At 40.7% G+C, this 25,912-nt stretch overlaps 1 protein-coding gene across 1 annotated transcript; it reads left to right on the top strand.

Annotated features, from left to right (window-relative positions):
- Positions 1-90: 90 nt before the first annotated feature.
- Positions 91-4,935, top strand: SOWAHC (sosondowah ankyrin repeat domain family member C). The gene has a single exon (XM_004764324.3). It carries the CDS (start codon positions 666-668, stop codon positions 2,289-2,291), a length of 1,626 nt encoding a protein of 541 aa, XP_004764381.1. The 5' UTR covers positions 91-665; the 3' UTR covers positions 2,292-4,935.
- Positions 4,936-25,912: the final 20,977 nt, after the last annotated feature.

Raw genomic sequence — 25,912 nt, 5'->3', positions numbered from 1 at the left:
GGGACCAGCCTCCGATGGGGGAGGGGGCGGTATTATTGGGGGGGGCGTCCAGGAAAAGGGGAGGAGCCAAGCCAAGTGGCCTCAGTGACGCGAGGGCGCGGAGCGAGAGGGCGGAGGCCCCACGAGGCAGGGCGCGCGCCATTAGCCGCACAAAATCGCTGCGCGCGTGCGCGCGAAGCGAGTTTCTCAGAAGAGTGCCCCTCGACGTCTCAGAGAACGATAAATCCATGCAGGGGGAGGGTGACTGGAGGAGGTTCGGAAGAAGATGCGAGGAAACAAATCCCCTCCGCCGGCGGAGAGCCGCGGGTACGTGCAGTGATTGCAGGCCCGCGCGGAGGCCGGAAGTGGGAGGGTCATGAGGCGGGGAGGGGGCGTGCCCACCGGCGGCTGGCCGGAGCCAAACTAGCGGCCACCGCGGGGACCGGAAGTGGGCGGGCTCCGGGGCGGAGTGAAACCAGCGGGGCGGGGCCGGCGGGGGTGTGTTCTCCCGGGGAGCGGCCCCAGTAAGGCGTTGGTGGCGTCTCCCGCCGCGGACGCCCAGGCGCGAATACCGAGTAGCTAGCTGTACGGTTCGATTCTACGTCGGTCAGAAGCCAGCGTTTTGAAGCCGGCCGAAATGGGGCCGGGTTAAGCTGCCTGCCGCCGGACGAGCAGCGCGGCCAAGAATGGAAAGGTCGGCGGAGCTCAGCCCCGAAGCCGTGCTGCGCTTCCTCTCGGAGCGCGGGGGTCGGGCCCAGCATGCCGAGCTGGTGCAGCACTTCAGGGGTGCCCTGGGCGGCGAGCCCGAGCAACGTACCCGCGCCCGCGCCCTTTTCAAGGAGCTGGTCAATGCCGTAGCCACGGTGCGCACCGACCCTGCCGACGGCTCTAAGTATGTGCACCTTAAAAAGAGGTTCTTGGAGAGGTCCACGTCGTCCGAAGCCGTGTCCCCACGGGACCTGCCGAGCATCTCGGTGACTGCAGAACCCGAATCCAGCAGCTGCTCCCTGGGGGCGTTCGACGGCCTGGTCGAGACCCGGGAGAGCGGCCTGTGCCCAGAGGCGGCGTCCCCGAGTCCGGGTTGCGAGCCGAGCGATGGGGAGCCCCTGGCCGCAGCGCTTGGGCAGCCAAGCCCGGCCGGAGAGAGCCGGAATGGGCCGCCCTTCAATGGCGGGGCCCGGAGGAAAAACTCGCGGCGAGAAGTGCAGACTCCCCCCCGGGGACCGGTCCCCGGGCCCAGCGAGGACCTAGCGCCCCCGCCCCACGGCTGCGGGGAAATGGACTCGGGCAGCTCCCCCGGGGGGATGGCCACCCCAAGGTCTACCCGCCAGAACCTCCGGGACCTTGTGATGGGCAGCTCCCCGCAGCTGAAGAGGAGCGTTTGTCCAGGAGGGAGCAGCCCGGGGAGCTCCTCTGGGGGAGTACGCGTCAAAGGGGGGGGCGATTCAGACAGTGCATCGGTCGCTTCGTCCTCGGCAGAGGAGGAGAGCAGCGGCGGGGGTTCGGTGACGCTGGACCCTCTAGAACACGCGTGGATGCTCTCAGCTTCAGACGGCAAGTGGGACAGCCTGGAAGGGTTGCTCATCTGGGAGCCTGGCCTGCTCGCCAAGCGAGACTTCATCACCGGCTTCACCTGCCTGCACTGGGCCGCCAAGCATGGCAGGCAGGAGCTCCTGGCCATGTTGGTCAACTTCGCTAACAAACACCAGCTGCCAGTGAACATCAACGCCAGGACAAGCGGAGGCTACACTGCCCTGCACTTAGCTGCCATGCACGGGCACGTGGAGGTGGTGAAGTTGCTGGTGGGGGCTTACGATGCAGACGTGGACATCAGGGACTACAGTGGGAAAAAGGCCTCTCAGTACCTGAGTCAGAGCATCGCGGAGGAAATCAAGAACCTGGTGGGAGCCCTGGACGAGGATGATGGAGAGAGTGCCACTGGCAGCGCGGGTGGGCGCTGGAGGCTTTCAAAGGTGCTCCCTTCACACCTCATCACCTACAAACTCTCACACGTCCTGGAGGATGGAGGGGATCATCACCATCATCATCACCACCACCACCACCAATTGACTGAGGGATGGACTGGAGGCAAAGCAAAGGATCCAGGTCGCAAGGCCTCCAGCAGCTCTAGTGGACGAATAAAACCCAGACTCAACAAAATCCGCTTCAGGACCCAGATCATCCACACTACACCCTCTTTCAGAGACCAGGAGCAGCCACTGGAGGAGGGGGAGGAGGAAGAGGAGGAACGGGCTTTTAAAGGTCACTCATCTTCATTCAAATTGAGGCCGAAATCCAATGTATTTGGGTAAAAATAATTTCGTTTAGAAAATTCTAGGTTTATTGGTCTTCAGGAATAGAGTACACACTGTAGGCTAGTAAGTGAGACCAGAAAAGAGGCCAAATTTTGCATTCTTACTTGGGGAGTTGGAATGCTGGAAGGAATTCCCCTAGCATTCTGGGTTAAGTAGGTTTCCAAGTGATTTCATCAAACCTGCCCTAGGCCTCTTTTTCCTGTGCCCTCTGACTGGAGTCCCGGTTTCTGAGGACTGGGAATGTATTTAAATTGGGTGTACAGAATTGGTGATTGAGGGTTCCTTTGATTTTACAATTACTGGATGCCATGCAAAATAAGGAATATTGCACTTTTATGTTTCTGTTTTTAAAAGTGGTTACTCTTCAAAGGGCAACAAGAAGTGCAAGTTATAATGAAATTTTAAGTGAACAAAACTACATACTGCCTTGGTTTTTTGTTTTTCACTAATTGCATTTACCTTTTAAAATACTACTGAAGGTCAGGTCAAAGTTGAAAAGCGAAAATACTATTTAGTGAATAAAGATGGTATCCTGTTTATATTGTAAGTAGTGCTCAACTATTTTTTTTAAAAAGCAATTTCAACTCTAATCACTGAACTAAAGAAATAAGCAGTATTCACTTTTCAGGTAATCCGTAGAGTGGTTTCCTCTTAACTCGAATATCATTGCACTCAGTGTTAAGGTACATTATTTTAATACAAAAATTATTTTATTTAAAGAGAACACAATCTATGGTACTTTTAAGTAAAACATTGCCTTTGGTTCTGATTCTCACTAATTTGTTTTGCTATTCTAAAAGTCTAAATTTGCTAGAGTTTTAATTCTAGGGATCATATAACCATTGGTTCTATTTGACAAGACCCTATTTGGTACTTAGAAGTGAATTGCCTACAGAAGCTGTTTCTAATTTAGATGACCAGCATAAATGTTAGTGAGCCTATGCTTCTGTGAAGTAATTATTAAATCAAGGATTCTCACGTAAGGTACACTTTACTAATAAAGTACACTCATAGTCTGTGCTTTGTAGCAATGTTTGCATATGTTTCTAGTACTAAAGACTTTAAATTTTCCAGTGTTTCCTTGAATTTGTTAGAGGCGTACAGTGAAATTATTGAAAAGCTGTGTAGTAAATCTACCCAGTTAAAAATAGCACTTTATAAAAGGGAGAAGAGGTGGAACTATTTCTTTATTTAAAAGCTGCTGGCTATTGAATTCTTTTTGTTTATAAGTGGAAAAATATCTTTCATTACGATTACAGCGTTAAGTGTAGTTCTTAATCACATTTCATTCAAATTTGTTAAATGTCTATATAATTATTATAAAATTTAACTCACAAGCATATTAAATCAATTTGTAACAGGATTCAAAACAACTTCCTGGGAGATTAATTCTCACAAGTTCTGCTCCCTTAGTCTTTTTGGTCTCCAAACTGCTGAAACTAAGTACCTGGAGCCCTTAGAGGTTAAGGAGTGAGTTAACAGCTTGCAGAGTCAATGAACCAGTATATAAATAGCACAGAACTGAAGGTTAGGGAGTTCTTAGATCTTTACTTTACCAGTTCTTAGAAATTTGTACCATGTGTGTCACACCTTTCTAGATAGCAATTGAATTTGTTTAAAGACATATCAGAAATATTCACATAAAATACATAAATTATTACCCATTTGTGTGGCTTTTGGTTTTAGATTATGGAAGTAGGCTATGTACATTTGGGAAGCACTTTTAACCATACATATGGGTAAAAACAGTCTAATTTTGTATATTAGAGGTTCCTTGAAGATGAAAAGCAGTCATTTGTTTGGAATTATTTATATATATCTATATGTATCTCTCTCTTTCTCTCTCTCTCTCTCTCTATATATATATATATGTATATATACCTGTATCTAGTGCAGAACAAGCAATATAACTTCCCGCTGAGGAATCTTACATTTCATTGACATACAAAGCTAAAATGAACTATGGAATGTAGATACTTCAGAACCATCTATTGAGGTTGGTATTAATCTCAAAATGTATATATTAGTAACTAATTGCACAAAATCTATAATTTACTGGGTTTTTAGAGGTCGAGTCAGTACTTCAGTTTAACCTGCTTTAAACACTAAAGATTTTAACTTCCAATAAAATCTAACTTTAAATTTTCAAAAATCATTCCTAAGAGGAACCACTTCTAGCATTCCTTGTCACGATGTGCTTGTGTGCAGTGAGTATAGCATTTTCAGCTACTTAAACTCTACATTCCTCTTCTTTTTCAGTTTCCAAATTGAGATTATTAAAAGCAAATGATATGTATAATTTGATTTTATGGAGTTGTCTTATGAAAATAAGTATGTCAATTACTTAGATGTTTATTGATACGAAACTGTGTGATATAGACAACCCAAGTATGTCCGTGTGTTTCTTATAGGTACACTTGAAACTAGTGAATGTTTGGTCACAATTCTCTTCACTTCCATGGTGTGTAAAATGCAGCTAGTTTATATGACTTGAAAATCTGGTACTATTTTAATCATGACTGAAATCTTGGGAGTCCAGGATGCCTCGTCTCTTATTTTTTAAATGAGTGAAGCTTTGGGAGTTTATAGAGAGTGTAATTTGTAAAAGTTTGTTTTGTCAAAATAAAAGGTTCACACTACATTTTTTCTCTGAATTGTCTAAATCACTGTAGCCCTTTATACTTTTACCTGTGTAGTATTTTATAGTTAACAGTGCCTTTCAAAGTTGCCATTTTTATTTGATCCCTTTCCTCTTCCTTAAAGTTGTTAAGGGAATGAAGATTGATGGCTCTTCAGGGTTACGAAGTAAATGGCAGCTAGCAAGATTTTAAGATTAAGTGCTTTTCTACAATATTTTCTGCACTTCAAATTGCCAATTTTGGGCAAAACAACTGTAGTTTGACTTCAGTGTTGGAGGAATCAACTTGGACAGAAGGGGTAGTACCACCACTACATTTAAAAAAAAAAAGTATAGTTCATGCACACACCAACTAACCTGAACCCTTCCAACCCAGACAGATCTTAAACATACGGGAATGCCTTTTTTAATTTTCTTCAGTATCCATTTGCTTTGGTCGTTAATGAGCTCATTTCCTCACCAAATAAATACTTTAATCTCTAACAAAATTCACTTCTATTCAGATGGCAAAAGGATATGTGGGAAGACTTGATGTACTTTTTCTGCCATTGTGCACCTGGGAAGATCCAATTATCATTGCTGCTGGGGATTTTTATTGTCACTCTTGCTTTATGACAACTTATAAAATATTTTTCCATATACCTGAAGGACTAAGTTTAGTTTCTGTTTCTAGAATGACTTCTTTCCTGAGAAGTATGTATCTTAGAAGGATTCATTGAACAGCCCACTTGAAAGATCTTTGTATTTAGTCTTAGTGAAAAACTATATTTTGCTAAATAAATGGCAGTTTGGAGTTTCCTGGAAGTTAATCCTAAAAAATAAATACTCTGGGAATTTACTGCAAACCATTGTTCTTCAGTGATGAGTCAAATTTTCATGAATAACATTAGAAGTTAAGTTGGAAAATTACATTTTGTGGACTCATTTTTTAAGATTCGGAAGTAGAGTTGTTTGTGTCATATCTAATTATTTTCCTCTGAAGAATATCACTTTCAGGTTATACTTTTTCTCTCTTTTCTTTAAAACTCAGTTTTGTCTTAGGAGTGGCTTCCCCATTCAGTTAAAAAATTGTCTCTTTTTCCACATTTATTGGTAAGGAATATTGGACAAGTCTCCACCCTCACACAATGTCTGGTGTGTTGGAGATAATGAGTGGGTGTGTGGGTTTTTTTTTTTTTTAGTGGAAAACACTATAAAATATTTCATAATGTCACATCATATGGATAATTTCAATGATACACATTTATGCCAAATGTATTTTCCATAGGATCTGGTTCCTAACTGCTAGCCAACCACCTCATTTACAGACCAGCCAAAGAACAATCTTTCAACCCCAGAGGTAAAATCTGCTTTAATAGAATTTTACTTTGAGAACAACTTAAAAGATTTTCATGAGTAAATTTGATTATAAGAAAGTTTTACCTTACAAGTTGATTCAAGTACATAATCCCTAGGAGAAACTACTTTTTTTTTTTAGATTTTATTTATTTATTTGACAGATCACAAGTAGGCAGAGGCAGGCAGAGGTGAGGGTTGGGGGAGCAGGCTCCCTGCTGAGCTGGCTCAATCCCAGGACCCTGGGATCATGACCTGAGTCGAAGGTGGAGGCTTTAACCCACTGAGCCACCCAGGTTCACCATAGGAAAATCTACTTTAACTGACTTTAAATATTCTAACTATTATCATGTATACAAATGACTACTTTGTATAACCCCAAAAAGCAAAAGAGAGAGTCACCTCTAAGTTTAGCTTAGAGAACTTACTAATAATCACTTTAACCATGCCGTGGACTGTCTCAGGAGGCACAACACAGCCCTTGGAAATCATTGATCAGAGGTTATAGGAGCACCTGAGAAGTTAAAATAGATCTAAAGAAACTGTCTTGATACACACTGCTCTAGGCCGTATTCATTCTGACTGAAGTTTTTAGCTGAAAGTGGCCTGACTTTGAAGTTACCCAGTGAAGTAGCATAACATAATTTTTTTAACCCAAATTTATGCTGTTCTGATGAACCAGGAAACATGTGTTAGAATACTCTTATGGGTCTCTCAGAAGTGTTGAATTCCTAAGATTTGTCGAGAAGTTTCCAATATTGGTAAATGTGATCCTTGAGTTTTGTGAGGCAGTGTTTGGTCGTGGTCTTCAGTTCAATCGTGTGGCTGCATGCTGAGTTGCACTAAGGAGATTCTAAACCCAGAGAAGGGTTTTCATTGGCTGTATGGAAACAGGTAATACTTCCAGGAAGCTTACTATGCATGCCAGGCAAGGTTTTAAGCACTTAATAAAAAATAAGCCATTTAATTCTCCCAGCTTCATCCCCATTAGACGGTAGTTTGTCTCTATTATTAATCGGAAATTGAGGTGCAGAAACTGGCTATTTGTCCAAGTTCACAAAGCTAGTTAGTAGTAAAACCCGGTCTTAACCCCAGGCAACTTGATTCTTGGGTTTGTGGTAAGCACTAAACTATGCCACTTCTCTGGGAACTTAAGTTATAGTCAACTGGCCATATGCTTACAAAGCTACCACCGGGTGATGTAGAAATGATGGAGAAAATTCACAGTCCCTGTACAAGAGACAAAACAAAAACAACAGGCAAGCACTGATGATTGAGGTAAATACGAGTTTACTACCTGATATTGCTGCATAGGAATAAGATTAAAACTAGATTTTTAGGTGTTTAGCTTTTTTCTTTCTCGCCTAGGATGAAATTCATTTGGGCTGAGAAAGATCATTTTCTTAGCTCAGAATGATAGAGTTGCTAAAATGTATAGGGTATGGTTATGTTTCTTTTTTCAGGCTCAATTCCCCTCTCCCTAGCCTCTTCTCACTTTGAGCACTAAGCTTTAATAGAAGTCTCGCTGCTTCCGCACAATCTTAAGATTAAAGGTCAACCTGCGAGAAAACCAGCAATATGTTATCCATTTTCCTTGCCATAAACTTACCAATTTTTAACCCAATGAGTCTGAATTTTGATAACTCATTTTGGAATAGTCATAAATTTGCCTTTGCTGTATCACAAAGGGTGATGTTCATATATTTTAAAGAACAGAATATTGGGGCGCCTGGTTAGCTCAGTGGGTTAAGCCTCTGCCTTCGGCTCAGGTCATGATCTTGGGTCCTGGGATTGAGCCCCACATTGGGCTCTCTGCTCAGCAGGGAGCTCTCAGCTCAGCCTGCTTCCTCCTCTCTCTGCCTTTCTCTCTGTCTACTTGTGACCTCTGTCAAATAAATGAATAAAATCTTAAAAAAAAAAAAAAAAGAACAGAATCTTCAAGGATATTTGTCCCTTGTTTGCAAACTGATCTTAAAAATGAGTGACTTCCTACAACTTTGACACCCAATTAATTACATATGTACTTCAAATGAATAAAAATACCTTGCCTTATTAGCTATTTTTATATATAAAATGTAATGTATGTCCATGGATTTAAATAAATGACAGGATAGAATCAGATAGGGGAAGAAGTAAAAACTACTCATTTTACCCCATTTACATTCCCCAGTGTAACTTCAGCTTAATGGTTCCTTCTATATTGTTGGGTATCAGACTTTAATTTAGGCTATCCCCTCTCCATGGTCTAAAATAGTTCTTTCAGTTTTTACTGGGTTATACCTAATACAGATAGTGAAAAGAAAAAAAAAAAGCAAGTATTTAGATTTTCACCTAAGGACACCTTAATTCTAAGGCATCAGAGATGAGAGTAGGACTTGTTGCAATTTGGGTACCACAGGAATCTGCACTAAGATGCTGGCTCAATCTCCATATGCCCACTGCCAGTCCGTGGCACCCTTTCCAGAGGGATATTTACAAAGGACCATCTGACTGTGCCATTCCCTGGCTTCGGACTGACAAGGTTTTCACAATCTCCCAGGGTCCACTTTTTTCTTTCTGGCCTCATCCCCTGCCACTCGCCTCCCTGCCTTCTACCTCACCGTGATATATATGATTTCAATCCACCTTGCAACATTTCATGAACATTTTTTCACTCTCCTAGACTTTCCTTCAGATATCCTTCTGAAACCATCTGCAAGTTGCCTGGGAAATGTTACGTGAGGTCTGCTCTTCTTTTCTTTCCCTGTGTGTATGTTTGGCGGGGGGTAATTAACAAGTGTAGTCTAGACATGTGTAATTCTTTTATTTTATTTTATTTTATTGACAGAGAGATCACAAGTAGGCAGAGAGGCAGGCAGAGAGAGAGGGGGAAGCAGGCTCTCTGCTGAGCAGAGAGCCCAATATGGAGCTCGATCCCAGGACCCTGAGATCATGACCTGAGCCGAAGGCAGAGGCTTAACCCACTGAGCCACCCAGGTACCCCTAGACATGTGTAATTCTTATGCTGACTGTTCAAATTCACTCTCTCCTTGTGTCTTTGTGTCTCCTTGCATATATCTCTGACTCTTGGGTATACACAGAAAATTTATTCAGATTTAGATTGTGCTGAAATTAAGTTCTTAACAATTTTATGGAGTGATATTTTGGTAAGCAAATGAACAGAATAAAGGAGTATTTAAGGGAAACATTGGTAGGTGAAGACTGTAAACCACCACCATATGCCTTTCATTCAAGGTGAATACTACCATTAGTATAGGATATTGAGGAGAGAATTCCTGAACTGTGGGAAGTTGGACGGGATAAACTTTGAGGTCATTTTAACCCGAAAAATCTGTGATATAGATGCTTATTTATATGTCCCAGCCTAGCTGCAGGCATTCATTAATTCTGGGACCTATGTTGAAGCAGAACTTTGTCAGCCTAGTTGGAGTTTATAAATGGAAATGAATTGCACTTATCTTATAATTCAGATTTTTCATCAACTCATGTTATTGAATGAAATTAGGTAAATCACTCAAATCAAACTAGAAATATAGTAAATTTAAAGATGGTGATAAGAAATACAAAAACAATACAGTAAATTTACAGTAACAATTTGAAAAATATTAAATAGATAATGTTTTCAGGGAAAAAGACTTAAAAATAGAGAATCTTTTTTTTTAAGATTTTATTTATATATTTTGGGAAGAGAGTGAGCATGGCAGAGGGAGAAGGAGAAGCAGGCTCCCCCTTGAGCAGGGAGCCCAACTTGGGGCTCAGTCACAGGATCCTGGAGACCATGACCTAGGCCAAAGGCAAACACTTAACCAACTGAGCCACCTCGGCACCCCCCCCCCAAAAAAAAATCTTTAAAAAAGAAATAACCATTCAAGAAATTGAGTAGCTGGGGCACCTGGGTGGCTCAGTTGGTTAAGAATCTGCTGTCAGCTCAGGTTATGATCCCGGAATCCTGGGATTGGGCCCCATTTTGGTCTCCCTGCTCAGTAGGGAGCCTGCTTCTTCCTCTCCCTCAGCTGCTCCCCCTGCTTTTGCTCTCTCAATCTGTCAAATAAAAAATAAAATCTTAAAAAAAATTTTTTAAAGATATTGAGTTGTTAAATTAAAAGTAGTTCTTTTCGGGGTGCCTGGGTGGCTCAGTGGGTTAAAGCCTCTGCCTTTGGCTCAGGTCATGATCCCAGGGTCCTGGGATCGAGTCCCGCATCGGGCTTCCTGCTTGGCAGGGAGCCTGCTCCTCCTCTCTGCCTGCCTCTCTGCCTACTTGTGATCTCTGTCTGTCAAATAAATAAATAAAATCTTTAAAAAAGATAAAATAAAATTCTTTTCCAGAAACTGTAATCTCTCAAAACAAACAAAACATAACACAGATACTTTCTAACATACACTGTTTAAGAGAATGTAAAAAGAAACACTCACTTTATGAGTTTAATGTAATCTTGACAACAAAATCAGACTGGTAGAGTACATGAAAACAAAACTGTAGGCCAATTTTACTTATTAAACTAGAGTTAAAAATCCTTAATAATAGCTTATCAAGTTTGGCCAATTCAAGTAAGGTACTCCCCTCAGAAGTGAAAGGCTGTTTCAAAATCAGAAAATCTGTTTGATATAATATACCACAATCCAGTATGGAGAAAAACTATGTAATCATCTCAACAAGTTTATTTTCTTATAATACTAAGAGTTAGGAAAAATGTACAGCAACTGTCATTTGTAGAAAGGGTATAAGATAGAACCACTATGGAGAGGAATTTGGAAAAATGGAATGAAGTTGAAGATATCTATACTCTTTTTTTTCTTAAGATTTATTTAGCTATTTATTTGTCAGAGAGAAAGAGAGCACACAAGCAGGCTGAGCAGCAGGCAGAGGCAGAGAAGCAGGCTCCCTACTGAGCAAGGAGCCCGATGTGGGATCAGTCCCAGGACCCTGGGATCATGACCTCAGCCAAAGGCAATGGCTTAATCAACTGAGCTTCCCAGGCATCCCAAAGATACCTATACTCATTAAGCCAACCATTCCACTTCTCAATACGTACCCTACTCAGGAGGTACCCTCTATTTTTCTTTAAAGATTTATCTATTTATTTGAAAGGGAAGGGGAGATACTCAAGTGCAGGGAGGGGCAGAGGGAGAGCCTTAAGCATGGAGTAAGGCTTGATCTCAGCATCCTGAGATCAGGACCTGAGTCAATACTAAGAGTTGGAAGTTTAATGGACCGCACCACCAGGTACCCCAGTGGATGGTCTTTATACCTAAAGCATCAGCATCACTTTGTAGCTTATTAGAAGTCCAGAATCTCAGGCTCCACCCATACTTCCTGAATCAGAAATTGCATTTCAACAAGATCCCAGGAATTAGCTAGCTTTGGCTTTAGGGAAATCTAGCAAGGACAAGTACATGTTTGTTGCAGCATTGTTTCTAATAATAACCAAAAAGGGGGCCCCTGGGTGGCTTAGTTGGTTAAGGGTCTGCCTTTGGCTCAAGTAATGATCCTGGGGTCCTGGGAGTGAGTGCTACATCAGGCTCCCTGCTCTGTGAGGAGTGTGATTCTCCTCTGCCCCTCTGCCTACTCATTCTCTCTTTCTCTCTACCTCTCTCCTTTTTTAAAAGATTTTTTTTTTTATTTTATAGAGGGAGAAAACAGTGAGAGAGGGAACACAAGCAGGGGGTAGTGTGAGAGAGAGAAGCAGGCTTCCCACCTAGCAGAGCCTGATGCTGAGCTTGATCCCAGGATGGTGATCATGACCTGAGCCAAAGGCAGATGCTTAATGACTGAACCACCCAGGTGCCACGCCCCCCCAAAACTCGTTCTCTCAATCCCTCTCTCTTTCTCTCTCAAATAAATAGCCTTTAAAACAAACAAACAAAAAGGGAACAACCCAAATTTCCAACACAAGGAGAATAGATACATTGTAGTACTATCATATGGTGACATACTATAAAGCAGTTAAAAATAAATGAAGTAAAGCCATATATACCAACATTGTAGTGTTAAGTGAAAAAGGAAAGCAAATTGCAGTCTGAAATGTACAGTATGATACAGTTTATATGGTTTGAAAATAAAATAATACTCTTTCATTTGGGGATACAAACATATGCAGCAAAAAAAAAAAAAAAAAAAAAAAAAAAAAAAAAGGCATGGGGTGATATATACCAAATGTAGTATGGCTGTTACCTTCGCAGGAGAAGGAGAATGAAATGAGGAAAAAACTATATCGGTGGTGTTCTGTTTCTTTTTAAAAGAAGAGCAGAGGGGCACCTGGGTGGCTCAGTGGGTTAAGCCGCTGCCTTCGGCTCAGGTCATGATCTCAGGGTCCTGGGATCGAGTCCCACATTGGGCTCTCTGCTCAGTGGGGAGCCTGCTTCCCTTCCTCTCTCTCTGCCTGCCTCTCTGCCTACTTGTGATCTCTCTCTGTCAAATAAATAAATAAAATCTTTTAAAAAAATTAAAAAAATAAAAAATAAAATAAAATTAAAAATAAAAATAAAAAATAAAAAAAGAGCAGAATCAGGGCACCTGGGTGGCTCAGTGAGTTAAAGCCTCTGCTTTCGGCTCAGGTCATGAACCCAGGGTCCTGGAATAGAGCCCTGCATCAGGCTCTCTGCCCAGTGGGGAGCCTGCTTCCTCCTCTCTCTCTGCCTGCCTCTCTGCCTACTGGTGATCTCTGTCTGTCAAATGAATAAATAAAATCTTTAAAAAAAAAAAAAAGGAGCAGAATCAAACATAGCAAGATGTTTAAATACGGTACAGCTGGGTGATGGGTATATATTTGTTCACCATTTTTTATATGTTTGAAATATCGCACAAGGGGGAAAAAGTCCAAAAAAAATAAAAAAATAAAAAAGACATACTTTGGTTTCCTGTCATGACTTTTCCATTTTTCATTGTTTTGCTGTTTATCTGAATGTATTTACAATAAAATCTAATTTATAAAATATAGTCCCTGAGAAGGCTACAGCATCAAGCTGTTAACAGATGAGGCCGGATTAAACTAAAGAGGCAAATATCAAGGACATCAGCTAGTGAATGGTAAAAGGATGCTGAGTTGCACACTGATCCCACAATTCCATCCTAACCCCCTGTCCTATGCCTCACTCTGGAAACTGGCATATTCTAAACTTGCAGCTATACTTCTTAAACCCTCAAATTTGAGAACTTTTAATTAGACTGGCTTCCATCAAATTACTGCTGTGCAGATTAGGAAGGTCAAGGTGAGATGCAGGTTATTCTGTCTCTGTCATTCCACAGGCAAGCTGGGGATGGAGATCTTTCCTGGGAGTAGAGCCTTGGTCCTTAGAGTCATCCAAGTCTAGAGCAGTGCACAGGCATCGAGTTTGCTGGTGTGGACTGGGGCTAGGACAGTGGGGCCTAGATCCATAGTTGAGGCAGGTACTTAAAATTTTTTTATGGGAGTATATGAAATACTCCACAGATTAATTTTGACTTTGTATGTTACATAAATGGAATCATATAGTATATACTCCTTGTGTCTGACTTTTTTCCTGAATGGGGTTTGTAAGATTCAGTTGTGTTATTGATTCAGACTGGTTGTTTATTCTCATTACTGTATACTTGTGTGACTATAACACAATTTATGTCTTTTATGTCAATTTAGTAGTTTCTTTTTAGGGCTATAATGAGTGTGCTATGAATATCCCAACAAAAGGCTTTTGGTGACAGATCCTGGGTGGCAGGGTATCATAGCTTTTTAACTCTGGTCCATCTGGAACAGTGACTTCTTGATTCTCCATCTCCCAGACAGAAACAGAGGTGGCTCCTCCAGTGGTCCTCTTCTGTGGTAGTATTCTGGGAGGGTTTTAGAAGCTCAGCCTACAACCTTCTTGATAACACAAAGATGTTCCAAGACACCTAAGAGACTGCAGTAAATACCCCTTTCCTGATTTCGGTTACAAACAACTGATCATGAACTTTTAAAGAATATATTTCCTGTTATTCCCATTATAGCCATATTTAGTTTATTAGGGTAAGCCCTTCCCCTTTATATGCTTACTAACATTCTCACGTTTTCTATGTGGATGCATTTTTCTTCCCCCAATCTGTCTGCTTGATTTATATTTTCTAAAATCTACCCACATTTCATTTTACTTCAAGGCATTTTATCAATATGATGATATCATATTGTTTCCAAATTGTTTCTATATAGTTTCCAAATGGCAACTTTTGTCAATCTTACAAAAGTACTTAAGTAGTTCTGGTTGTTATTCCTTTTCTTCTTGAAGAATCTCATTTTTTTTTGACAAGTGATCTGGGAATTATTTAATTGTTAAATGTCTGACTAAATGTAAAATATTTTGGAATTGGATAAATACTACTGAATAGCCACCAGCAAGTACAAATATTACTTGGCCTAAAGTAGTTTTTTCTTTTTTAATAAATTATATTGATTTAATAAATTTTTTTTCTTTAATTTTTTATTTTTTATAAACATATATTTTTATCCCCAGGGGTACAGGTCTGTGAATCACCAGGTTTAAACACTTCACAGCACTCACCAAAGCACATACCCTTCCCAATGTCCATAATCCCACCCCCTTCTCCCTAACCCCCTCCCCCCAGCAACCCTCAGTTTGTTTTGTGAGATTAAGAGTCACTTATGGTTTGTCTCCCTCCCAATCCCATCTTGTTTCATTGATTCTTCTACTACCCACTTAAGCCCCCATGTTGAATCGCCACTTCCTCATATCAGGGAGATCATATGATAGTTGTCTTTCTCTGCTTGACTTATTTCGCTAAGCATGATACGCTCTAGTTCCATCTATGTTGTCGCAAATGGCAAGATTTCATTTCTTTTGATGGCTGCATAGTATTCCATTGTGTATATATACCACATCTTCTTGATCCATTCATCTGTTGATGGACATCTAGGTTCTTTCCATAGTTTGGCTATTGTAGACATTGCTGCTATAAACATTCGGGTGCATGTGCCCCTTTGGATCACTACATTTGTATCTTTAGGGTAAATACCCAATAGTGCAATTGCTGGGTCATAGGGCAGTTCTATTTTCAACATTTTGAGGAACCTCCATGCTGTTTTCCAGAGAGGTTGCACCAGCTTGCATTCCCACCAACAGTGTAGGAGGGTTCCCTTTCTCCGCATCCTCGCCAGCATCTGTCATTTCCTGACTTGTTGATTTTAGCCATTCTGACTGGTGTGAGGTGATATCTCATTGTGGTTTTGATTTGTATTTCCCTGATGCCGAGTGATATGGAGCACTTTTTCATGTGTCTGTTGGCCATCTGGATGTCTTCTTTGCAGAAATGTCTGTTCATGTCCTCTGCCCATTTCTTGATTGGATTATTTGTTCTTTGGGTGTTGAGTTTGCTAAGTTCTTTATAGATTCTGGACACTAGTCCTTTATCTGATATGTCGTTTGCAAATATCTTCTCCCATTCTGTCAGTTGTCTTTTGATTTTGTTAACTGTTTCCTTTGCTGTGCAAAAGCTTTTGATCTTGATGAAATCCCAATAGTTCATTTTTGCGCCTGCTTCCCTTGCCTTTTGCGTTGTTCCTAGGAAGATGTTGCTGCGGCAGAGGTCGAAGAGGTTGCTGCCCGTGTTCTCCTCAAGGATTTTGATGGATTCCTTTCGCACATTGAGGTCCTTCATCCATTTTGAGTCTATTTTTGTGTGTGGTGTAAGGAAATGGTCCAATTTCATTTTTCTGCATGTGGCTGTCCAATTTTCCCAGCACCATTTATTGAAGAGGCTGTCTTTTTTCCATTGGACATTCTTTCCTGCTTTGTCGAAGATTAGTTGACCACAGAGTTGAGGGTCTATTTCTGGGCTCTCTATTCTGTTCCATTGATCTATGTGTCTGTTTTTGTGCCAGTACCATGCTGTCTTGATGATGACAGCTTTGTAATAGAGCTTGAAATCCGGAATTGTGATGCCACCAACGTTGGCTTTCTTTTTCAATATCCCTTTGGCTATTCGAGGTCTTTTCTGGTTCCATATAAATTTTAGAATTATTTGTTCCATTTCTTTGAAAAAGATGGATGGTACTTTGATAGGAATTGCATTAAATGTGTAGATTGCTTTAGGTAGCATAGACATTTTCACAATATTTATTCTTCCAATCCAGGAGCTTGGAACATTTTTCCATTTCTTTGTGTCTTCCTCAATTTCTTTCATGAGTACTTTATAGTTTTCTGAGTATAGATTCTGTGTCTCTTTGGTTAGGTTTATTCCTAGGTATCTTATGGTTTTGGATGCAATTGTAAATGGGATTGACTCCTTAATATCTCTTTCTTATGTCTTGCTGTTGGTGTAGAGAAATGCAACTGATTTCTGTGCATTGATTTTATATCCTGACACTTTACTGAATTCCTGTATAAGTTCTAGCAGTTTTGGAGTGGAGTCTTTGGGGTTTTCCACATATAGTATCATATCATCTGCGAAGAGTGATAATTTGACTTCTTCTTTGCCGATTTGGATGCCTTTAATTTCCTTTTGTTGTCTGATTGCTGAGGCTAGGACCTCTAGTACTATGTTGAATAGCAGTGGTGATAATGGACATCCCTGCCGTGTTCCTGACCTTAGTGGAAAAGCTTTCAGTTTTTCTCCATTGAGAATGATATTTGCGGTGGGTTTTTCATAGATGGCTTTGATGATATTGAGGTATGTGCCCTCTATCCCTACACTTTGAAGAGTTTTGATCAGGAAGGGATGCTGTACTTTGTCAAATGCTTTTTCAGCATCTATTGAGAGTATCATATGGTTCTTGTTCTTTCTTTTATTGATGTGTTGTATCACATTGACTGATTTGCGGATGTTGAACCAACCTTGCAGCCCTGGAATAAATCCCACTTGGTCGTGGTGAATGATCTTTTTAATGTACTGTTGAATCCTATTGGCTAGTATTTTGTTGAGTATTTTCGCATCTGTGTTCATCAAGGATATCGGTCTATAGCTCTCTTTTTTGGTGGGATCCTTGTCTGGTTTTGGGATCAAGGTGAAGCTGGCCTCATAAAATGAGTTTGGAAGTTTTCCTTCCATTTCTATTTTTTGGAACAGTTTCAGGAGAATAGGAATTAGTTCTTCTTTAAATGTTTGGTAGAATTCCCCCGGGAAGCCGTCTGGCCCTGGGCTTTTGTTTGTTTGGAGATTTTTAATGACTGTTTCAATCTCCTTGCTGGTTATGAGTCTGTTCAGGCTTTCTACTTCTTCCTGGTTCAGTTGTGGTAGTTTATATGTTTCTAGGAATGCATCCATTTCTTCCAGATTGTCAAATTTGTTGGCGTAGAGTTGCTCATAGTATGTTCTTATAATAGTTTGTATTTCTTGGGTGTTAGTTGTGATCTCTCCTCTTTCATACATGATTTTATTTATTTGAGTCCTTTCTCTTTTCTTTTTGATAAGTCCGGCCAGGGGTTTATCAATTTTATTAACTCTTTCAAAGAACCAGCTCCTAGTTTCGTTGATTTGTTCTATTGTTTTTTTGGTTTCTATTTCATTGATTTCTGCTCTGATCTTTATGATTTCTCTTCTCCTGCTGGGCTTAGGGTTTCTTTCTTGTTCTTTCTCCAGCTCCTTTAGGTGTAGGGTTAGGTTGTGTACCTGAGACCTTTCTTGTTTCTTGAGAAAGGCTTGTACCGCTATATATTTTCCTCTCAGGACTGCCTTTGTTGTATCCCACAGATTATGAACCGTTGTATTTTCATTATCATTTGTTTCCATGATTTTTTTCAATTCTTCTTTAATTTCCCGGTTGACCCATTCATTCTTTAGAAGGATACTATTTAGTCTCCATGTATTTGGGTTCTTTCCAAACTTCCTTTTGTGGTTGAGTTCTAGCTTTAGAGCATTGTGGTCTGAAAATATGCAGGGAATAATCCCAATCTTTTGATACCGGTTGAGTCCTAATTTAGGACCAAGGATGTGATCTATTCTGGAGAATGTTCCATGTGCACTAGAGAAGAATGTGTATTCTGTTGCTTTGGGATGAAATATTCTGAATATATCCGTGATGTCCATCTGGTCCAGTGTGTCGTTTAAGGCCTTTATTTCCTTGCTGATCTTTTGCTTGGATGACCTGTCCATTTCAGTGAGGGGAGTGTTAAAGTCCCCTACTATTATTGTATTATTGTTGATGTGTTTCTTTGATTTTGTTATTAATTGGTTTATATAGTTGGCTGCTCCCATGTTGGGGGCATAGATATTCAAAATTGTTAAATCTTCTTGTTGAACAGACCCTTTGAGTATGATATAGTGTCCTTCCTCATCTCTTATTATAGTCTTTGGCTTAAAATCTAATTGATCTGATATAAGGATAGCCACTCCTGCTTTCTTCTGATGTCCATTAGCATGGTAAATTCTTTTCCACCCCCTCACTTTAAATCTGGAGGTGTCTTCGGGCTTAAAATGAGTTTGTTGGAGGCAACATATAGATGGGTTTTGTTTTTTTATCCATTCTGATACCCTGCGTCTTTTGACAGGGGCATTTAGCCCATTCACATTCAGGGTAACTATTGAGAGATATGAATTTAGTGCCATTGTATTGCCTGTAAGGTGACTGTTACTGTATATGGTCTCTGTTCCTTTCTGATCTACCACTTGTAGGCTCTCTCTTTGCTTAGAGGACCCCTTTCAATATTTCCTGTAGAGCTGGTTTGGTATTTGCAAATTCTTTCAGTTGTTGTTTGTCCTGGAAGCTTTTAATCTCTCCTTCTATTTTCAATGATAGCCTAGCTGGATATAGTATTCTGGGCTGCATGTTTTTCTCGTTTAGTGCTCTGAAAATATCACGCCAGCTCTTTCTGGCCTGCCAGGTCTCTGTGGATAAGTCAGCTGCCAATCTAATATTTTTACCATTGTATGTTACAGACCCCTTTTCCCGGGCTGCTTTCAGGATTTTCTCTTTGTCACTGAGACTTGTAAATTTTACTATTAGGTGACGGGGTGTGGGCCTATTCTTATTGATTTTGAGGGGCGTTCTCTGAACCTCCTGAATTTTGATGCTCATTCCCTTTGCCATATTGGGGAAATTCTCTGCAATAATTCTCTCCAGTATACCTTCTGCTCCCCTCTTTCTTTCTTCTTCTTCTGGAATCCCAATTATTCTAATGTTGTTTCGTCTTATGGTGTCACTTATCTCTCGAATTCTCCCCTCGTGGTCCAGTAGCTGTTTGTCTCTCTTTTGCTCAGTTTCTTTATTCTCTGAAATATCACTAATTCTTTCTTCTGCCTCATTTATCCTAGCAGTTAGAGCCTCCATTTTTGATTGCACCTCATTAATAGCTTTTTTTATTTCAACTTGGTTAGATTTTAGTTCTTTTATTTCTCCAGAAAGGGCTTTTATATCTCTCGAGAGGGTTTCTCTAATATCTTCCATGCCTTTTTCGAGCCTTTTTCGAGCCCGGCTAGAACCTTGAGAATTGTCATTCTGAACTCTAGATCTGACATATTACCGATGTCTGTATTGATTAGGTCCCTAGCCTTCAGTACTGCCTCTTGTTCTTTTTTTTGTGTTGAATTTTTACGTCTTGTCATTTTGTCCAGATAAGAGTAAATGAAGGGGCAAGTAAAATACTAAAAGGGTGGCAACAACCCCAGGAAAATGTGCTTTAACCAAATTAGAAGAGATCCAAAATCGTGAGTGGGGAGAAAGGGGATAAAAAGAGGTTCAAAAAGGAAGAAAGAAAAAAAAAAGTAAAAAGAAAAAGAAAAGAAAAGAAAAGAATTTTTTAAAAAAGAAAACACCTAAGAAAAATGTAAAAAAGAAAAATATATATATTAGATAAACTAGTAAAAAATCATTAAAAAAGAAAAAGGTAACTGTTAAAAAAAATTTTTACCCGAAGGCGAGAAGAAAAAAAAAAATGAAAAAGAAAAAATTAAATTAACTGCAAGACTAAAAAAAAAATCACAGAAAAAAAGCCATGAGTTCCGTGCTTGGCTTTCTCCTCCTCTGGAATTCTGCTCTCCTTGGTATTGAAACCGCACTCCTTGGTAGGTGAACTTGGTCTAGGCTGGATTTCTTGTTTATCTTCTGGGGGAGGGGCCTGTTGTAGTGATTCTCAAGTGTCTTTGCCCCAGGCGGAATTACACCGCCCTTACCCGGGCCGTGGTGAGTTATCCGCTCGGGTTTGCTTTCAGGAGCTTTCGTTCCCTGAGCGCTTTCCGTAGAGTTCCGGAGGACGGGAATACAAATGGCGGCCTCCTGGTCTCCGGCCGGAGGAGCCGAGAGCCCAGGGCCCCACTCCTCAGTGCGCCCTCAGAGAACAGCGCCCAGTTACTCCCGTCTGCCTGACCTCCGGCCGCGCTCCGAGCTCACCGAGCCTGCGACCGGTTCAAGGTAACACAGAGCTGTGAGCTTACTGTCGGCTCTGTCTCTGCAGCCGGCTTTCCCGTTCCAATACCCGCAAGCTCTGCAACACTCAGACACCCCCGATCCTTCTGTGACCCTGCGGGACCTGAGGCCACGCTGACCCCGCATGGGCTTCGCCCCGGTTTAGCCTCTGGAGCGATGTCCCTCAGCGGAACAGACTTTTAAAAGTCCTGATTTTGTGCGCGGTTGCTCCGCCGCTTGCCTGGAGCCGGCCCCTCCCCCCGGGGTCTATCTTCCCGTCGCTTTGGATTCACTTCTCCGCCGGTCCTACCTTTCAGAAAGTGGTTGATTTTCTGTTTCCAGAATTGCTGTTCTTCTTCTCTTCGATCTGCCGATGGATTTTCAGGTGTTTGCAATCTTTAGATAAGCTATCTAGCTGATCTCCGGCTAGCTGAAGCAGTCTCAGCTTGCTACTTCTCCGCCATCTTGACTCCTCCCCGATTTAATAAATTATATTGATTTTTCATTTTTCTGGGCCTTATTTCTACAAACTTGAAAAATGATAAATCTCTACCTTAATATAAAAATTAACTTTATATATATGTATGTGTGTATATATATATGTATATATACATATATATATACATATACTAAATTGAAAATTGATTTTTTAAAAGATTATTTATTTATTTGACAGAGATTACAAGTAGGCGGAGAGACAGGCAGAGAGAAAGGAAGGGAAGCAGGCTCCCTGCTAAGCAGTGAGCCTAAAGTAGGGCTCCATCTCAGGATCAGGACCCGAGCCAAAGGCAGAGGCTTTAACCCACTGAGCCACCCAGGTGCCTGGAGAATTGATTTTTAAATCTCAATATCATATATGATAGAAAATTTCTAAGATTAAAAGCTTGAAAACTATATATCATAAATAGTCTACAAGTGCTAGCTATTTGAAACTTAAATACACATGATGCTATCATTGTAGGAACTGGCAGTTGACTTGTGGCAGGCGTGGAATGGCAGATATCATCTTGTCCAGCTCTTGGTATTATACATGGAGCAGCAGAGATAAGGCAAGAGTAATAGTGTGGCTGAGATAGGGTGTGGATCTAAGCCCACAGAGCCCTCAGCTCACATTTGTTGCCTCCACTTGGACTATTTTCTATGGTTTGAGTGAATTATACTTTCTTACAATAGGATCTTTGAAAAGGCGGCTTGTTCATGGTCCCAAATCTTTTGGAAAGTGAGGTAAGTATATAGATATCAATTCATAGGTTTAATGACAACATCTGTCATAACTTGCCAAATCCTTAATTTGGGAAACCCTAGTTCCAAATAGCATTCAAATTGAGTTGTATATTGATTTGTGTGTTAAGTCCCTTCCCACTACTAATATGAAATTCGACAATCCTGTGCTCTGGGAGAAGCTACATGTCCATTAAGCCATTACATAAACATTGTTGTATAATAAAGAATGTTTCTGGTCTTTGTCTTGGCTTCCTGTCATGGAGTCTCTTAAATGTCTTGGAATTTCCTAAATGATAGGAGTGTTTTCATTTTGCCAATGAGGTGACCCATGATAGGTCCCTAAATAGTTTTGGCAGGCTGGTCAAAAAAACAAAAAGCCAACTATGTAATTAGAGGGTTGGGACTTTGAGTCACACCTTTCGGGAGGTGGGATGGGCCTGGAAATAGAGTTCATTATGTGGTCGATGATTTAATCAACCATGTCCATATAATGAAACCCCAATAGTAACACACCCTGATTCCACAGGGAGAAGGCACAGAAACTATGCATTTTGGACCCTCCCAGATTCTGCCCTATGTGTATCCTTTACAATAAACCTATACTTATAAAGTATAGCGCTTTCCTGAGGTCTGTTAGTTGTTCTAGTGAAGTATCAAACCCAAGGGGACCCTCTGAGAGTTGTGGAAAACCATTTTGGGAAATTGTAGTAAGCAGGATCCTGATGGGAAATAGAAGGCATGTTCCACTGGAATTTTTAAAAAGACTTTTGAATGAAGGAACTCTTAACAAAAATTCTTGGAATGCAAAGATTTGGTCAGAGGGAAGGAAAAACTTTATTGCCATGAGGTTTATAAACTGGGGAGACATAGCCTATGCTGCAAACCAAAAGTATGCTCTAAAACTGGTCAGACTCAGGAGCCCAACTGCAAACTTCAGGAGCAGAGTGACCAGCAAGACTCAGCTCACCATTTCTGGTAGCAGTTTCAGGATGTGGCAGCTGCCGCTGAAGAGTACGATAAGATACGTAGCATAGCAGGATCTTTCTGCAAATTTTGATGAATTTTGTGCAAGCTTGTCATCTTGGTGCTGACTGGTTTTGTTTCCTCATGGTCATTCAGCCTGATTATAATTTTCGGGGTTTTTTCCCTTGACACGAAGGTACTCATCTTGTCCGTTAACTGTTGATATCTAAGTCTTGGGGTGTCTTGTTCTCAGAACAAGTTTAAAAAGAATGGGGAGGAATAAGAAACCAGCAGGGAAGCCTGAGGCACCCAGGGAAACCCTCAAGCCTGAAATGTTACCAGCGCCTGTTGAGAGCTGGAGAAAGGCGCTGTCTAGCAAGTCCTTTCATCCCAAAGGACACAGCCACTGCAGAACTACAGCCAAGGGCAAGGAGCGAGTCAGCTTCCCTCCTCCTGTGCTTCTCAGCAGTGACAGGAACTGAAGCAGTTAAACCCAGATTATCTGTCCCCTAGGGAGAGAATGAATCTGGGGATGAATGGATGATATCTAGCACAAAGAATGAGTGTAAGACTCAAAATTAGGGACTGGGAGATACCAGGGCTGTCACAGATTGGTTGATTTTCAAAAAGTCCATGGATATTTGTTTTCTCCTATGGCTTGGAGTTGATACTATTTAATACTGTTAAAAATCTAGTTTATGCAACAGCTGGTATCATATGAATGCTATTGCTCAAGAGAAATACGGATTAACTGGTAACTTCAACTTGCAATTTGTAGTTAGTCATTTTCTTTAGGAACCCTTTGATGAGTTGGCTACATTTATATGTTATATGCTCCCTGTTGCATTTTCCCCTCTGATGTTGTAATTTAGTTTTTCTACCTGACTATTTTCTTTACTATGTGGTGAGCTTTCTCTGGGCATAGATTTCTTCATACTCCTTTCTGAACAATCATCACAAAAATGTGAGCAACTAATGAGAAACTCTAAGTTGAATAAACTTATTTGAAAAAGAATTAAAACATTTTTTAAACGATTTTATTTATCCAGGATGCCTGGGTGGTTCAGTTGGTTCAGTTCAGTTGACCTTTGCCTTCAGCTCAGGTCATGACCTCAAAGTCCAGGGACTGAGCCTCACATGGGGCTCTCTGCTCTGCAGGAGAGCTTGCTTCTCCCTCTCCCTTTGCCTGCTGCTCCCTCTAGTTGTGCTCTCTCTCTCTGTCTGTCAAATAAATAAAATCTTAAAAAAAAAAAAAAAAGACTTTATTTATCCATTTGACAAAGAGAGAAAAAGCACAAGCAGGGGGAGCAGCAGGCAGAAAGAGAAGCAAACTCCTTGCTAAGCAGGAAGCCCTATGCAGAACTCAATCCCGGGACCCTGGGATCATGACACCTGAACTGAAGGCAGACGCTTAACCTACTGAGGCACCCAGGTGTTCCTAAACAAAACTTTCATAATAAAATATATAGTAATTGAAATTTAAAATGGACAAACTTAATGAACAGCCTGCCTTATACCAGGTGAACATTTCAGAAGAAGAAGAAAAATAAATCAACTGGAAGATACATTTGAAGAAATTTTCTAGATGCAGCTCAGAGACAGATTTTTTTTTAATGTAAAAAATAAGGTAAGATACATAAAGGGTAGGATGAAACCTAACATTCGTGAATTTAGGATTCCAGTAGGAGATAGAGAAACAGTGATGGAATTTTCTGATGTCCTGACTGATGAAAAATACCAGCTGGCATTATAATGGCAATCATTGATCAGGAAGTCCAACAAATCACAACCAGAATAAACGAGTAGAAACTGACAGCTGCGTATGTTATACTTAGACTGAAGAACACCAAGCACAAAGAAGGAGCACTAAAGTAAGCCGAGAGAAAGGCACATTATCTCTCCAAAATGGACAGGCAGGCTGAAAGCTAATCTCTTAATAGCAATAAGAGCAGTAAGGGCCATAAGGCCAAGGAGATGAGGGCTACACTGCACTGACAAAAATAAGTCAGTTGTAACTGATGATGAAGCTAAGAGGTCTTTCAAGACTGAAGGCACAACAAAGGTGTTTTCAGATAGTAAAAACTGGAAGCATTTGCTGCTAACATAGTTGTGTCATTAAAGAACTATATTGAGAAAAAGCCAAAGTAATCCCAGACGGAAATTTTGAGACATATGTGGTGATGTGTACATTGATGTGCATATGTGGGCAAGTCAAAAAAGGACTATTGACTGTATAATACAACAATAACAATCACTTGTAATATTAAAAATTAAGAGAGAACATAGGAAGGAGTTTAGATCTACAGCAAAAAAAGATAAATGTTCACTCTAATACTAATTTGTGCATACTATAAGTCAAACCACAAATGAGTATCTATGAAGAAATTAAAACCTGGTAAACAATTATAATCATCTTTTTCCAGTTAAATATTCTATTGCTGACCTGTTTATTTAGTCATCTGTCAGCCATCCTTAACACATAGGGTATGACAAGGACCTACATCCTGAGTGTTAACACCAATTTATAGGGAAGTCTGAAATTGATGATCCTAATATTTTCTATGAATTGCAAAATGTTTTTGAATGTTAATGAGTTAGTTCTTCAATCCACTTTATGAAACTTCAGTATTTGGCAGAAGTGAGAAAATTACTTAGCATATTCATTCTAAACATGTGTTTATTTAGTGACCCAACATTCTCCAGCACTGAAGTGAGTGGCAGTTTACCACTTTGAGCTTCAGAGGGGAATCATGTGTCATATCCTAAGAGGGAGCTGTGTCTAGACTGGACCGCTGTGTGATCCTGTCTAAGTTGAGAAAGAAGCCAAGACTGAGGAGATCCAGAGTGGGTTGCCATGTCACAAAAGATGGTTTGTGAAGATGAAGTGAATGCTCTCCTCTTGAAAAGTAATTCACTCAGTAGGTATTAGTGAGTGCAATTAGATGTCGTGTACTTTTCTGGGTGCTAAATTGTAGACAGGAATAAGACGTACTCTATATATATTCTGTAAATAAATACAGAATGATACTAAGGCTATTAAGAATCTGATGATGGCTTACAATTCTCATGTGTTTCCTACTGAGAAGAGCATGCCAAGACATAGTTTTTGTGAGAAACTTATTATGTACTACCATAATACGCCTCCTGATATG

This window comes from Mustela putorius, unplaced genomic scaffold (genome assembly GCF_011764305.1).
Source record: "Mustela putorius furo isolate JIRA1106 unplaced genomic scaffold, ASM1176430v1.1 tig00000224_pilon_pilon_pilon, whole genome shotgun sequence".
Classification (NCBI taxonomy): domain Eukaryota; kingdom Metazoa; phylum Chordata; class Mammalia; order Carnivora; family Mustelidae; genus Mustela; species Mustela putorius.
The sequence above is the reverse complement of the archived record's forward strand: the minus strand, read 5'-3'. Positions and strand labels throughout refer to the sequence as shown.